This window comes from Armigeres subalbatus, chromosome 3 (assembly GCF_024139115.2).
Source record: "Armigeres subalbatus isolate Guangzhou_Male chromosome 3, GZ_Asu_2, whole genome shotgun sequence".
NCBI classification, from domain to species: domain Eukaryota; kingdom Metazoa; phylum Arthropoda; class Insecta; order Diptera; family Culicidae; genus Armigeres; species Armigeres subalbatus.
The window spans coordinates 175,606,011-175,621,994 of record NC_085141.1 but is presented as its reverse complement, the minus strand read 5'-3'; the positions used below and the strand labels follow the sequence as shown (position 1 = coordinate 175,621,994).

Here is a 15,984-nt window from a genome sequence, read left to right as displayed (position 1 = left end):
CCTCATACGCAGGAGGTCGTGGGTTCAATCCCAGGTCCGTTCCATTCTCCTACTTTGTATCTTTCTCTTTATTTCTCATGTTCTAGCAATCGCTAGAGCTGGAAATGGACTTCCATACCGTTTCCATTACTATTCCTATTCCTTCAACTTGAGAATTCTAACAGTAATCTGCTAGAATTGGAAATGAACTATAGAGCTCGTTTCCTACATCCAATTAGAATTTCCATCAGTTACCTTCTCCTATCTATGACATTGGCAGCTCGTTAACCAAGACGGACCTCTGCCTCTTGAACCTAACCCAAGAATTCCATCAAATTCACGCATGAACTCGTGGCAGAGTGCAGAGGTATATTCGGCTTGCAGTGGGCGAGTGATTGCATCATCATTTCCTCCCCTTCCCTACATTGACTTGCATTCTGACGTGGCAGGCACCGATGTATGACCTAACAAATGAGATCACCAGTACTTGTACATTGAAGACGTGTGCTAGTCCCAAGCAAACATCTGTTGGTTCCCTGTGCAGAACAGCTGATCTGGTCATAATGGAGTAGCAACTACGAGCAGTCAATCAAGCTCAAGCTCAAGCTCAAGCTCGAATTTGACTGAGTTGTTCAAACTCACTTGCACTGTCAAAACGTACCATAATGGTTGCATTGCAATATATTTGATATAGCTAGACGTAAGTGCCGTATTGATATTAAAGACAGCATTAGCACTTAAGCTAGATTTATATTTTTTTAAACAAAAATTAAAAAAAATATGGTTTTGCAATAAAATTCATTACCTTATTTTGGATTGATAAAAAATGCATATATCAGTATTCGTAATAGGATTCATCGTTTCAATGTCTTATCGCTTTTTCTCTGTCTCCTTTTCCCGTTTCAGACTGAACAATTTGCAGTATTATGGATTCTATTTATAGTGATTGTACTGGGAAACTTGGCTGTGCTGGTAACGTTGTTTATGAATAAGAACCGGAAATCGAGGATGAATTTCTTCATCAAGCAGCTCGCAATCGCAGGTGAGGCACGCAAATAATAAATTTCAATCATCTCGAACCAATATAGTCTATGAGTTTCCATTTCACATTTTTTCGTCTACTGTAATCAATATCACTCTCAATTATGTTTCTATTTCCAATGTGGTTTTGTTTGTAATCAAATAACATTGCTGCTATTGATAGCACAGCGCTCAGTCTAATGCCTATTTGCACCTTTCTGTTTCTCCGTTTCAACTTAGATCTCAGCGTTGGGCTGCTAAGCGTGTTGACGGATATCGTGCAGCGGATTACCATTTCCTGGCTGGCGGGCAACGTGGCCTGCAAGGTGATACGCTTTATCCAGGTGTGGGTCACGTACGCATCCACGTACGTGCTGGTGGCCCTCAGCATCGATCGATACGATGCAATAACTCATCCGATGAACTTTTCCGGATGTTGTAAGTTTCCCGTGCGTGGCTGATGGTCATTTCATTATGTATCTTCTTTTCAACCAAGAATGGCGCACTTTCGCTCATATCTTCAAAGCGATTGGTGTGCTATTGGGTGACACTGGCGTAGCTGGGTTATTATTTTTGGTCATTGGCTGGCTATTTTCGTGAAAAATGGAGTGGAGGCGCGTGGTATATTGTTTTTGACTCCCGAACATAATCTTTCTTTGCTATTTGTTACTGAAAACATGTTTTTCAAACCTACGATTCCTAGAACTGGGATCTAGTTTAGCTAAAAGATTTTAAATATGTCGAAATGTTCCCAAATATGTTCGTGATACTAATGGGAGTAACATCGTAAAATCGAACGAACTGAATTATCCATACTCACAAAGCAGATGGTTTTTTAAAAATACATATTATATTTATTTGTTGATAAATCTTAGATGAGAACAAAGTGTTGGCCTATTCTTCCTATTCTATTATATACCCATGACTAGATTATAGCTCATAAAATTCCTTAGAATAACGAGGAGCTTTTCCAAATCTCGTTCGCTAGCTACGTCAGCGTATGTTGAAGACATCCTTTAACACTGGGCTCAAAACAAATGAGATTGACTTCACCACACAGTAAACACTCGTGGGAAGAGTAAAATTTATAGGTTTTTATTTGTTCTCATTCTTTCAACATCAACAGGGAAGAGAGCTAGAAGACTGGTGGGAGCTGCGTGGGGATTTAGCGCAATATTTTCATCTCCCATGTTCTACCTATACGAGGAACGTGTCATTCAAGGTTAGTGCAGATGATGATGATGATGGTGATGTATATCTAATACGTGGCAGTATTCTTCTATTCAATTTACCGCTTGTCTTCTCTATATTTTATGTCAACAGATCAACTCCAGTGTTGGATCGACCTGGGCAACCCGCTCCGGTGGCAGCTCTACATGTGTTGGGTGGCAACTTCGTTGTTTGTGATACCAGCCATCATCATTTCGGCTTGCTATGTGATAATCATCAAAACCATTTGGTCGAAAGGCTCGGTGCTTGGCCCCGCTGGCGGTAAACGTAAGTTTAAATGGTGTCAATTATTTTTCTACACTCATCAATTATTTGGATCTTTCAAAAAGCTTTAATGATATCATGATATTGCCATAACATTTCTAAATTTTCTTTTTTTTCAAAAATAAATTAGCTCAATATTAGCTCAGCTGCTTCAATTTGCATTATGATTAAAAATGACTTCACTATTTCCGAGAAATTGAAAGTTGATATCTCTATAAAAATTAAAACACCTGGCTTTTAGATAGCGATACATACTGTCTCTGATTGCATACCAGTCCTTTCTTTGCTGGATTTTCCACCCATATGGGACACATGCGATCATAGGAAGTATCTTGAGTGAGGATGGCATTCGATAGCATCCTCTGTCAGCGGCATAATTTGAATTGAGCATCAGTAGGCCATGACTTATAGCACGTTGGCAAAGCAACCGGTTTTCCCTTGATTAGTTACGGACGACACGTAAGAACTATTTTGTCCCCGACAATTACCTAACGCATTCGGTTGGTTTTCTGATGGCACAAGGCCACACATTACTTGTGAACCTTGAGGGACTCGGGAACTGATTTCGACACAGTTGTTTCATAAGGGCCAATGTCGCAATGAGCTCGAATGGAGAAAAATGGGTTCGAATGTTCCATGACATGTTTCCAATTATAATTCGAAAAGTAGATGGTATTTTAAATGTTAATAATATGCATGAAATACATCAATATCTAATCATTGAAGCCACATATAAATAAAATTTGCTCAGGATTGATTTCGATTTGAAAATGTGATTGAAAAACTAGTCGTCCTTTTTTTCTAACAGTGTACACTTGCGCCCTTCAGAAATGCGCCATAATGTTTTTGACAACATCCTTTTCGCCCAAATTCCACGCCCGGCTGTCAACCTATTTGTCAATATCGCCTGTTTGCATCGCCCCGTTGTGTATTCAAAGTACCGTTTAGCCCTTTTGCTCACATGTGTTTTTGGTGCAAGATCAAAGTGTCATAATGCAAAAATGAAACACAGTTTAGCCCCTTTGCTGCCATGGAGAGAACGGGGCGCAATCAAACCAAGAAAAAAATTTCAACGGAAATGTAATATCGCCCTTCTGTATTTTTCTGTGTTTTCAGCAAAAAAACAACATTTTGTACTATTTTGAATATGCTACATATAGTACATTTCCAGGAAGTTCGATCTATGTCATAAACTCGATTTGTTTACATTCGCGACTTCGGCCCTTATGAAACAACTATGTCGATTTATGGTGCTGCTTGTTGGCAGGTATTGCATTTAGAGGTGTGCGCCGGTCCGAAAATCGGCGGCGGCGACGTTTGTCAGAATTTTGGTCGGCGGCAGCGGCGTTTTCGGCGTCACGCCGAAAGTCATTTAAGGCTCGATTCCCACGTAGCGTCTTTTCAACGCCACGTGCACGCAGCGATCAAATAACGCAGGTGTGCATCGGCGCGGCGACGCTGCGTTACCGCTTTTTCCCGATGCACACCTGTGTATTTTTGACGCTGAGTGCACACAGCGTTGAAAAAACGCTACGTGGGCATCGGCCCCAAACCGGCGTGAATCGGCGTGGTTATTTTTTTTATAACGTTCTCGAAGATTTTTGACCCTTCCTTCGGAAGTGTCTATAATTTCACTTTGTATGCGTTACGCAGGTGTGTTACGTATTGATCTATCAAGAAATCTCGTGAATTATTAAATAAAATGTATGGTATTTTATACAAATGCACTTTGACATTGAACATATAATTATAACAAACGATATGACATGGAATTATGCCAATTTTTCTGATTTGTTTCAAAGAAACAAATGATTTTAATTTAGGAACATATAGAAGCATGTACAAGAAAATCTTCTCAGAAAAGCAAAAACGTAAAAATTTGAATGGATTTAAAAATTTCTTCCAGTGGATGCTAGATAGCAAATGTGAGCATGTTTTGAGACACTAATAGATCACGTGTATGCATGTATGTGTGCGTATGTGTGCAAATTCAGAAATTTACTACCATAAAAATCTCGCTCATTTTAAAGGTATTGAACAAGTTTAGTTTTACCAAATAAAGGCATCCATAAGGCAGAAATATATGTTATTAATGAACGCTATTGAGTTTCGCTCAGATCAATGACTGATTTAGTTAGTTCTGGATTAATTAATATCAAGGCCTCTGGTAATTACGGGTACAATATATGCAACCAGCGTTACGATAGTTACTAATCATGTCACAATAGTTATTCAATCCGACGAGCACCTTATAGATAGGCAGCATGAAGTACAGTACGTTATCATTCGTTGAGTTGTCACTCAACCGCGACATCCGCCTTTGGGCAGGCAATTATTTTATCACTTTCACGGTAAATCACCGTGGGAAGCAGAATAGTTTATCTCGGTTTAAATACTGGAGTCTGGAAAAAATTCCTTATAACTAAGGAAGGTTCAAAATCTCCCTGTGGGTGTGGATTAATCTGGGTTTTTTTTTTAATTTTTTCGAGATATTTTCAAGACATCAACGGGAGCATCTTTTCCAGAAAATTCCTTAAGTTTTTCCAAAATTTTCATTTTTGGAATTTTTTTTTGAATTTACAAAAAAAAAATATGAAAAAATACAAAATAATTAAGGATTTCAAGGCAGTTCCTGGAAGACCTTTTGGAAAAATTTCTGGATCACTTTTCAAAAGAAATTTCGGATGGGTTTCGTAATTTTCTAAATTATTCCTGGAGGAATTTACAAGATGAGTTCCGAATGAATTTTCAAAGGTGATTCAAGAGGAATTTTCAAAAGGATTCTTCAAAGAATTCTCGCAATAGAACATAAAGGGATTAAAAAAAATCTAAAGGAAATTGTGAAGGATTTTTGCTAAAAGAATTTTCGATGGAATTTCGAATGGATTTTCCAAAGGAATTCTCAGAAGAATTTTCAAATGAATTACTAAAGGTATTCTCGAACGAATCCTCAAAAAAAATTCAAAGAATCAGGAATCCAAAATGAATTTATGAATAGATTCCCGAAAGAATTTCGAAATCAATTACTACGGAAATTTTAAACGAATTTGGAAATGTTCAAAGGAATTTGTAGAAGAAATGCAAAAAAAAAACTCTCTAGAAATGACCAAAAAAATTTCCGGAGAAGTTACTGGAAGAATTTTCAAAACAAATACCGAAAATAATCTCCTCTAGAAATTCCAGAAATAATTTCCAAAGAAATTCCTGAAGGAATTTAGAAAAATTTCAAAGAAATTCTTAAAGGAATTTCCGAAAGAATCTCTAAAGAATTTTCGTGGGAATATCCAGAACACCTCCTTATGGCATTTTTTTTAAAGATTTCGTAAAAAAATGGAATGCATTTCTAAAAAAAATCCCCAAGATTTTCAAAGAAATCCGAAGCATTTTCCGAATGTATTTCCAGTAGAGCATAAGTAGTAAAACGCTAGTGGCACTGTAACCATTACAATTATTTTGCCATTTAAAATTATTTTGCTTCAATAAGCTTAACTTGGCATATGTTGTGTACCATGTTGTAGTGTATGATTGGTTGCTTCAACTACATCGGTTTGACATTTATAGTACCGGTTTTTTAATGCTATGTTTGAGCACAATAGATGTTGGTCACATGAACTGGAGTGACGTTAGCAGTTTTATAATTTTTCGTCAACTTCCGAATCAATTTCTAAAGGAATTCCTTAAAACAATTCCGAGGAATGTGCTAAAGGAAATCGCAAAGAATTTACTAAGAAATCGTCAAATGATTTTCTGAAGGAATATCCGTACGAAGTTCTGATGGAATTCCCGAAAAAAGTCCCAAACAAGTTTCCTGAACAATTCTTTAAGAAGTTTACTTAAGTTCCCCTTAAGAAATTACATAATTAAATCGATCGAATTTTCCAAGAAATTTTGAAAGAATATCTGAAAATTTTTACGAAGTATTTTACGAAGGAGTTCCTAAAGGAATTTCTGTATGAACTGCTAGATGGACTTTGGTCAAATGATGTGCTAGGTCAAACTACATTTTCGGCCTAACAATTTTCGGCAAATTACTATCTGCCAAACGACCCTCCAAGGTTCTATTTCAGCAAGAAATTCTTCGGAATTTCCACTTCCACGACGCCTTAGCTCCAGAACCGAAAAGTGTAGGCTCACGAAGAACATTGTGCTGATGTGGTAGAGCCATACCAAATGTACTTCCCTTTCATTGGTTTCAGAGCTGATAAGTGAAAGAGACAACGGACGGAATTTTTTGCGGTAACCCTAATTGTATATGGCAAGGTTTTATACAATAATTGTAAAATTTGTTTTTTGGGTGTAGGCATTTTCGGAAATACGGACGAACAAGAAGGCGAACTTCTTCTGGGAGGGAGCACATCCATTATTAACTTATTTTAGGCAAACGCCTACTTCCAAAGAAGAAATCACAATAACCGTTGCCCGATGCCGGACAAACACTTACTTTTTAAGATGGGATCAAATCCACTGTTGCCACTATAGAATGAATCACATCCTCCGATACGATTATTCCGGGCAAACGCCTATTTTCCATTGCCTTATTCTGGCCAAGGGAGTGGGCCATTTGGCATAACAGCGTTAATAGTGAAGGTTATTCGGCATAACGGACACTTGGCATTTTTTTTGGGTCTGGTCATTTGGCATAACGCCATTGTGCATAAGGTCATTTAGCATAAAGGCCATTTGGCATAATGGTCATTTGGCATAATGGTCATTTGGCATTATTTTGAGCTAAAACAAAAGTGGGTCATTTGGCATAATTTGGAACTGTTAAAGGGAAAGGGTTATATAATGTGTTTTTCCTCATATGTTGTTAGAGTGGATCGAGGATATGTTCTGATAGATTTAGACTGATGATAGATATTTTTTGGAAGAACGGACAAACGAGGCGGCAGAACTACTTCCGAGAAAGGAATCACATTCACCTACTTTTAAAGAACGGCTTAAATCCTAGATTATCTCAATCCAATCAACCGCCTAATTTCAAAGAAAAAATCACATCCTCCATTGCTTGTCAACCCACGGGTTTAAATTCACCATCTTATTCCTGGAAAACGCTTACATCCAAAGGACAAATAACATCTACCATTGCCGTATTCTGGACATACTTCTATATCTATAAAAGAAATCACTTTTATTTTTGAAAAAGGGATCAAATCCACCATTACCTTATTGCTGACAAACGCCTACTGTTAAAGAAGGGATCACATCCACCATCGCCTAATGCCGGGCAAACGCCTTATTTTTAAGAAAAGACCACATCCACCATAGCCTTAATCCGAGCAAGCACCTTCTTAAAAAAAAGATTGTCTCCACCATTTCCTTTATCCTGCCAAGCGCTTATTTTAAAGAAGAAATCACATTCACCATTCACCAATATGCCGAGCACAAGTCTTTATTTTAAGAAGAGTTCACATCCACAATTGTCTTAATTCGAGCAAGCACCTACTTCTTAAGAAGGGATCTCATCCATCATTACCTCAATCCGGACAAACGCTCGCTTTTGAAAGGGATCATATCCACCATTGCCTTAACCGGACAAGTGCCTACTTTTAAAGAAGGGGTCATATCCACCATCTCCTTATGCCCGACAAACGCCTACTTTTGAAGAAAAGATCACATCCACAATTGCCTTAATACGAGCAAGCACCAACTTTATAAAAATAGATGGCATCCACCATTTGCTTAATCCGGGCAAGCGCTTACTTTTTGAATAAGGGATCACATCCACCAGTCCCTTAATTCGTAGAAACGCCTACTTTTAAAGAAGGGATTACATCCACCATTGCATTAACCGGGCAATCGCTTACTAAAAAAAAAAGAATCACATCCGCCATTGCCCACTTTTAAAAAAGGGATCGCATCCACCATTGCACAATGGGGAAATCCGATTTCAAAGGTGGAAAAATTGATAACTTTTTTCACGAACAACTTACAGAAGAGATAAAGAGCTTATTCGAAAGGAAATTTTCCAAGGAATTCAATGAGTGTTTTTTCATGGACGTGGGATGCTTCTGTATGTAGTTATTGAGCTCGTTTTGTCCTAATGCCCCATATATCGCGAGTTTCCAAACTATTTGTCATTTTATCTTTAAGACATTGATCTAAAATTGAGTTTATCTCTTCACTGTGGATCCACAGCAGGGCACTAAATATATTTTGTTGGTAAAAGTTGGAAATTTAAGGGACTTTGGGGTCAAATACGTATCAAAGTGCATTTTATGTGAAATTTTCATGTATTCTGTAAGAAATAGTAATATTTACAGATAAGTGTTGATATTATTGTCTCAAAGTGTTGAACGGATATTGACAAATGTTTACCGAACAAAAATTTATGAAATAAATCGTTTCACAAATGTTTTATTTGGTTATTTATTGAGTAAAAACGATTTTTTAAAACTGTTTAATAGCACCGATGCCAAACATTTCCAAACCATACCCGATAGCACAACTAGACAAGAATAGTCATATGTTATGAGTCTTGATGTGATCCTGGATAGGAGGTGATGGGAGATACTCTTTTTCTTACCTTTTGCCCAAATTCCCTATGAAATAATATAGCTCAATGATTCTGAGCAAGGAAATGATGTTTTAATGTTTATTTAATTGATATTTTCCAATGATATAATGAAAATAACTAATAATCATATAAATCATTAAAATATTGAATTATAGGAATTTAGGGGTCATACAGCTCATTTAATGTAACTTTTATACAAAATACTATAACTTTTCTCACGAGCGACTCACAGATAAGGTTAAGAGCTTATTCGGAAGCGAATTTTCCAAGAAATTCAGTGAGAGATGTTTCATAGACGTGAGACACTTCTGTATGTAGTTATTAAGCTCGTTTTGCCCCAATGTCCCATACATCACAGTTTATCATATTTTTCGTGCTTTTATCTTCCAAGTATTGTACTAAAGATGTGTTCTCCTCTTCATTATAGATCCATAGAAAAGCACTATACATGATTTGTTGGTAAAAGTTGGAAATTTAAGGGATTTTGGGGTCAAATAAGTATTAAATTGCACTTTACGTGAATTTTTTATGTATTCTGTGAAAATTAATAGAAATATTATTGTTCTCCCAAAATGTTCTACAGACATTGATAAATGTTTGCGAAACAATTACTAATGAAGTAAATAATTTCGCAAGTGTTTTGTTTTGTGATTTATTGTGTAAAACCCGATTTTTTAAATGCTTCTGAAAGTGCCGATGCCAATCATTCCCAAACCACACCCGTTTGCACAACTAGATAAGAGTAAATATATTAGTCGATGTGATAATAGATAGGAATAGATAGGAAATATTCTTTTGTCATGACATGTTTTTTTATGGTATCAATTTTTGTTAAAAAAATTATGACAATAATATCAACTATTATCTGTAAATATCTGAATAATCAATAGGCAGTAGCCAAAATTGACTATATGTAGAGCTACATCAATGCTTACAAGTTTTTAAATCACCGTATATTAACCCTAAATGATTATTCGATGTAATATAGTCTAAATGATTTGTTGGATATTATTATTTTTACAGAATACATAAAAAATTCTCATAGATGCACTTTGATGATTATTTGACCCCAAAATCCCTTAAATTTCCAACAAAATATGTATAGTGCTATGTATGGATCTACAATGGATCTACAATGAAGAGGAAAACAGAAGTTCAGTGTAATTTTTGAAAGATAAAAGTACCAAAATATGAAAAATTTTGATGTATGGGACATTGGGGCAAAACCAGCTCAATGACTACATACAGAAGTGTCTCATGTCTATAAAACGTCACTCACTGAATTTCTAGGGAAATTCGCTTCCGAATAAGCCCTTAACCTTATCTGTGAGTCGCTCGTGAGAAAAGTTATAGTATTTTGTATAAAAAGTTACATTAAATGAGCTGTATGACCCCTAAATCCCCTATAATTCAATATTTTTAATGATTCATACGATTATTAGTTATTTTCATTAGATCATTGGAAAATATCAATTGAATAAACATTACAACATCATTTCCTTCCTCCGAATCATTGAGCTATATTATTTCATAGGGGAATTTGGGCAAAAAGGTAAGAAAAAAGAGTATCTCCCATCACGTCCTATCTATGATCACATCTAGACTCATAACATATGACTATTCTTATCTATATGTGCTATCAGGTATGGTTTGGAAATGTTTGGCATCGGTGCTATTCAAAAGTTTTTAAAAATCGTTTTTTACTCAATAAATAACCAAATAAAACATTTGTGAAACGATTTATTTCATAAATTTTTGTTCGGCAAACATTTGCCAATATCTGTTCAACACTTTGAGACAATAATATCAACACTTATCTGTAAATATTACTATTTTTTACACAATACATGAAAATTTCACATAAAATGCACTTTGATGTGTATTTGACCCCAAAATCCCTTAAATTTCTAACTTTTACCAACAAAATATATTAAGTGCCCTTCTGTGGATCCACAGTGAAGAGATAAACTCAATTTTAGAACAATGTCTTAAAGATAAAATGACAAATAGTTTGGAAACTCGCGATATATGGGACATTAGGGCAAAACGAGCTCAATAACTACATATAGAAGCGTCCCACGTCCATGAAACAGCGCTCACTGAATTCTTTGCAAAATTCCCTTTCGAATAAGCTCTTGATCTCTTCTGTAAGTTGTTCGTGAAGAAAGTTATCAATTTTTTCCACCTTTGAAACCGGATTTCCCCATTGTGCATTGCCTTAACCCGGGCAAACGCATCCCTATAGATGCTTTATTTCCAATGGAGAGATAACATTTATCATTGCTTCATATTCGGCTAATACTTGCCTTTCTTTGAAAAAAATATGTCTTTTTAATATTATTATCAAGCTGTGTTAAATTCATCATCCCGGTTTTTTTTCAGCACCACTTAGTCTAGTACCTAATTTTATTAACACAAAAAAAAATTATGTCGTATGTCCGTTATGCGTAATGACCCTCACTTTTGTCGCTGTTCTTAATTATTCCAAATAACCGTTATACCAAATAATCTTTATGCCTAATGACCTTATGCCGAATGGCGTTATGCCAAATGTCCCGCTTCCTATTTTTAACGTACACTTAATTAGTTGTTTGACTAAATAGTGCTGAAAAAACCTAGGAAAAGGGAATATAACACCGGTCGATAAAAATACTCAAAAGGCATAACTCTCTCGCAGAAACCATGCATTAGTTGGGTATATGTCAATTGTTCTCCCTCCATTGAATTCGTGGTTTGCCCTATAAAAGACAATGTTGATAACGCCTGTATATGGAATGAGGCTATGGAGAAGGTGATTCTTTTCATTCCCCCTTCCTCCAACTCCTCTATAATTGAGAATATGTGTTCCTAATTTGGTTTACATCGAACTATGCATCAAAAAGTTGTACATTTTCATACATGTATCATATAGACGTGCATTAGAGTGGGGCGTCATGGTCATTTTTTCAAATCAATGGTTTTTTGAAGCCCTTCTGGGTCCTGAACAACTGTGCAGAATTTAGGACCGATTGTTTGCTTTCTCGCTTTCCGCATCGCGTTTGAAGTTTGTATGGAAATTAGTATGGGAGAACGTATATTTTTGCATTTCTACTACTAGAGGCTTCAGTTCATCGTAAACCAAATGGCACATTGCTTTAAAGTATAACCCAAAGGATGCCGAAAAACTTTGCTGAAGAAGGCACGTTGCTGGAACGTCCAGTTATAACGCTTCAAAGATTGAGTGTTCAAACCATATGCAAAAAATCGTTTATTCTGCCAGCACTGCCGTACTACGTAGACCAATAATTTAACTGAGTGTTATTTCAAAATAATTGATCTTATTGGGCTTTAGAGCTAATGGGAGCTATCCGGAATCATTTCACACAAAAAAAATCCGACGAGAAGGAAGATGGGTTTTGCCCTTCGAGAACCATAGGTTGTCCGGTAGTGCTGGCAGAAACATTGATTTCTTGCATATGGTTTAAACAATCAATTTTCGAAACGTAATAACATTTTTTGTAGACCCTCCAGCTATGTACCTTCTTCGGCAAAGTCTTTCAGCATCTTCCAGACTAGATGCTAACGTATTGAGTCACGTGATTGATGATAAATTGAAGCCGGTAAGACCAAAATGTAAAAAAGTACGTTTTCCCATACTAATCTCCATGTAAATTTAAAACGCGATGCGGTATGCGAGGTTGCAACCAATCGAGCCCATATTTTGCACAGTTTATTGGGGTCCCAAAACGATTCAGAAAAACCATTGATCTCACTTGATCGGACGAAATTTGCGTTTTTCCATACAACTGCGCCCCACTCTAACGTGCATGTAAAAGTGGATAGCATCTCACTAAACAGCGGACTTCCCACCTTATAAGATGTCTCATCAGCCATAAATTCGTGAACATCGCAAAAATCTTTTTTTTTGTGTGGTGCTGGCATTCCCGGCATGCTATTGCGCTTCGGCACACTCATCTAAATCCGCAATTTCACCCTTTATTACACCAAATTACGGAGAAGTTTCTATCTTTGGCCTTTATTTTTCATTATGAACCGGTCAGACTACGCACTTCCATACGAGTAGCATTGTACGAGCGCCCTGCTCTAAGCTGTATGGACAACTAGTTCAGCGTAAACTTAATCAGCTGCGGCGGTTGCGACTGCACGTACCTACACAACTCTATTGTCTTACATTTACTCTACATCTAAAGCTCATTGATATCGCGTTTGCCGTTCGCCTGTGATAAAAGGCTGATTCAAAATAATTATCTAATGTGCATTAAACATCATCCGTAACCCTACTTGGCGAGTTTCAGTCCCCTTTGGAAGAAGCAGAAGAAGTTCTTTGAAAGCGTCTGCGTTTGATGCAACGTCAATGTTGCGTTAAGATCATTAGGGATCAACAACATGCTTCTTTAGTGGAAGCTTTAATTAATTTTTATTCGTGGATGATCACTAGCCAGTTGTTCAGCTCTAAAAGTTTTATGGCCATCACACATGATTTAGTTGAATTTTTGAATTTCATAAGAAACATATTAACTAAAATTTCTCTCTAATTCTCAGACCGACAACGCAACGGTAGTGGTGACTTGGCCAGGCGACGAGCCAGCTCCCGAGGCATCATTCCGAAGGCAAAAGTAAAAACGGTCAAAATGACAATCGTCATTGTGATAGTTTTTGTGCTCTGCTGGTCACCGTACATCGTGTTTGATTTGCTGCAGGTTTTCGAACAGATTCCCAAAACGCAAACCAATATCGCCATCGCGACCTTCATCCAAAGTTTGGCGCCGCTCAACTCTGCAGCCAATCCGCTCATCTACTGCCTTTTCTCGACGCATTTTGTCAGAACGTTGAAGTATGTTAATTTAACTTGTATCTATTTTGAGACATCGCCCACTAAACGACGTATTCTTTCTTTCTTTCCGCGAACACAATAATAAACAGAAGACTTCCACCATTCCGGTGGCTTTTCTCGTCCGGATTGTGTGGGTCTCCCCCAGATGAGGTCGTGTCCCACAACGGCAGTGGGCAGACGAGCAGCAGTCGGCTACGAAATCATCACAGTAGCGACTCGATGAGGACTCTCACCACATCGCTGACCACGTCGACACGAAGGTCGGCCACCATCATTCGAACGTCGAGGGTCATCATTTAGCAGCAGGGGTCCATGCGCACTGCTTACGTTCCAGCCCCGGGGGTCCGGGTCAGCCATGGTGGGAAAATGTTCCTGGTACAAACTTTGCTGTAAAAGCTGAAGCGCAAAAAGATCTAGTCAAATTTTATAGCATACGAATCAATAGGCTTAGGCGAAAACATTTTAAGATGCAATTTTTTACGGTTACCATTACAATTTTCGAAGAATATTCTCTATTTTCTACCGTTCGCTGCGATAATCTACTGTAACCCGTTAGTCATGATAGATTTTAAATTGCGCCAGCCCCTGTGAGATCTTTTAACCTCACGTTTGTATATAGAAAGGGCGCCTTACAAGTGCTTTAACTGTCTATGGCAACAAAGTGTATACCAAATAATCAACGAACAAACTCAAATCTAATCTTACTGTCGGTATATGCCCAAAAAGTCCCAAAATCCAGTGAAAAATAATGCATTTACACATTAATAGACGAATCATACAAATGAATTAATGTTATCACTTTGTATTATACCAATATATGTTAGACTGATATTCCGCGGTGCGAATTACTAAACCTTACCGACACTAACCACCTGTGAAATTAGCATTAAAGATAGTTTATGGAAACGTTGGAAATAAATGCGTTGGCTTGTTGTGGTTCGAAAGTATTCCACGAGTACAATCAATGTACGAAACGATAACACTAGCACCATCGAGGATTATTTATTGCAGATATCACACCCTCCATTTTCACTTGAATTTAACGATTTGCTATTCATCCACCTCACCTATAAGATTTTCGTTCAATCAGTAAAGACAAAAACAAACGCGTTCATTATTATTTCACTAGCAATTGAGTCATTTAATAGCACCATTCGGGCGATTTCAAAACATATTTTAAATGTGTCTCAAACAAATCACAAACACCTTGTTGAAAACATTTTGGTTTCGTCATTTGGATCAAACTAGAATGTAGAATCTTGTTCTAATTAATTCAAAGGTGTTTAATTTTTATTGTACGTTACGATTTATTTATGGACTATCAGACTTTTCTAATAGAAATCCTTTTTTTCTTGCAACTTCCACCCACATCGAATTGTTTTTGTTTATGGAAAATTAAATGTTTATATAATGTTTCAATTAAAAAAAAAGAAGTACAGTGTTGACCCGATTTTGTCACTCCCCGATTTTGTCTACCCCGATTTTGTCTACCCCCGATTTTGTCACGTTTTCGACCCGATTTTGTCACCCCAAAACATTTTGTCATTCTTTTTATTTTCGTAAATAATACCAAAAATAACATTGATTTTCATGAAATAACTTTCACCGCCTGTAGTTTATTACGAACGACTTTTGAGTACCTGGGAAATATTCTGTAAGCAATTTCGACAACAAATAACGGGTACCGTTCACACATTTGGCCTTTCCAAGGCATAAAATGATTCATATTTGTGGAATGAATAAAAAAAAATTTTTTTTTTTCCTGTTTTGTCACATACCCTGTTTTATCACCCCAAAATTCACCAGGGGGGTGATAAAATCGGGATATTACTGTATTCTGAATAATAATAGTATCACCATGATATTTTTCCTTTTTCCATGGATATTTTTCCTTGGTGCCTTACATGCTCAAAGATAAGGATCCAACCGGTACAATACTGGTCTATTGAAAAATTTAATTTGTTACGTTAATTTACGAGCTTTTCAAACTATCAAACTAATCCTCCTGTCTTTATCAAATTTAATATAAGGTGGCTCAAAAACCCTTTTTCTAATTGGCGAAACCAAATAACTGGACGGACTTCGTAAAAATCGTACCACTCGTGTCAATCCCTGCCCTTCGTATTACTCCCTCCAAAGC

The 15,984-nt window shown here is 36.9% G+C and overlaps 1 protein-coding gene across 2 annotated transcripts in view; it reads left to right on the top strand.

The window, feature by feature from the left end:
- The window catches only part of LOC134220218 (cardioacceleratory peptide receptor-like), a 365,520-nt gene extending 350,697 nt beyond the window's left edge, over positions 1-14,823 (top strand). For both annotated transcript variants that reach the window (XM_062699214.1, XM_062699215.1), the window contains exons 4-9: positions 886-1,021; positions 1,240-1,437; positions 2,126-2,221; positions 2,323-2,496; positions 13,553-13,844; positions 13,934-14,823. In XM_062699214.1, coding sequence (XP_062555198.1) covers positions 886-1,021; positions 1,240-1,437; positions 2,126-2,221; positions 2,323-2,496; positions 13,553-13,844; positions 13,934-14,144 — 1,107 coding nt within the window. In that variant the 3' untranslated portion in view covers positions 14,145-14,823. The remainder of the gene's footprint in view (positions 1-885; positions 1,022-1,239; positions 1,438-2,125; positions 2,222-2,322; positions 2,497-13,552; positions 13,845-13,933) is intronic.
- The last annotated feature ends 1,161 nt before the right edge of the window (positions 14,824-15,984 follow it).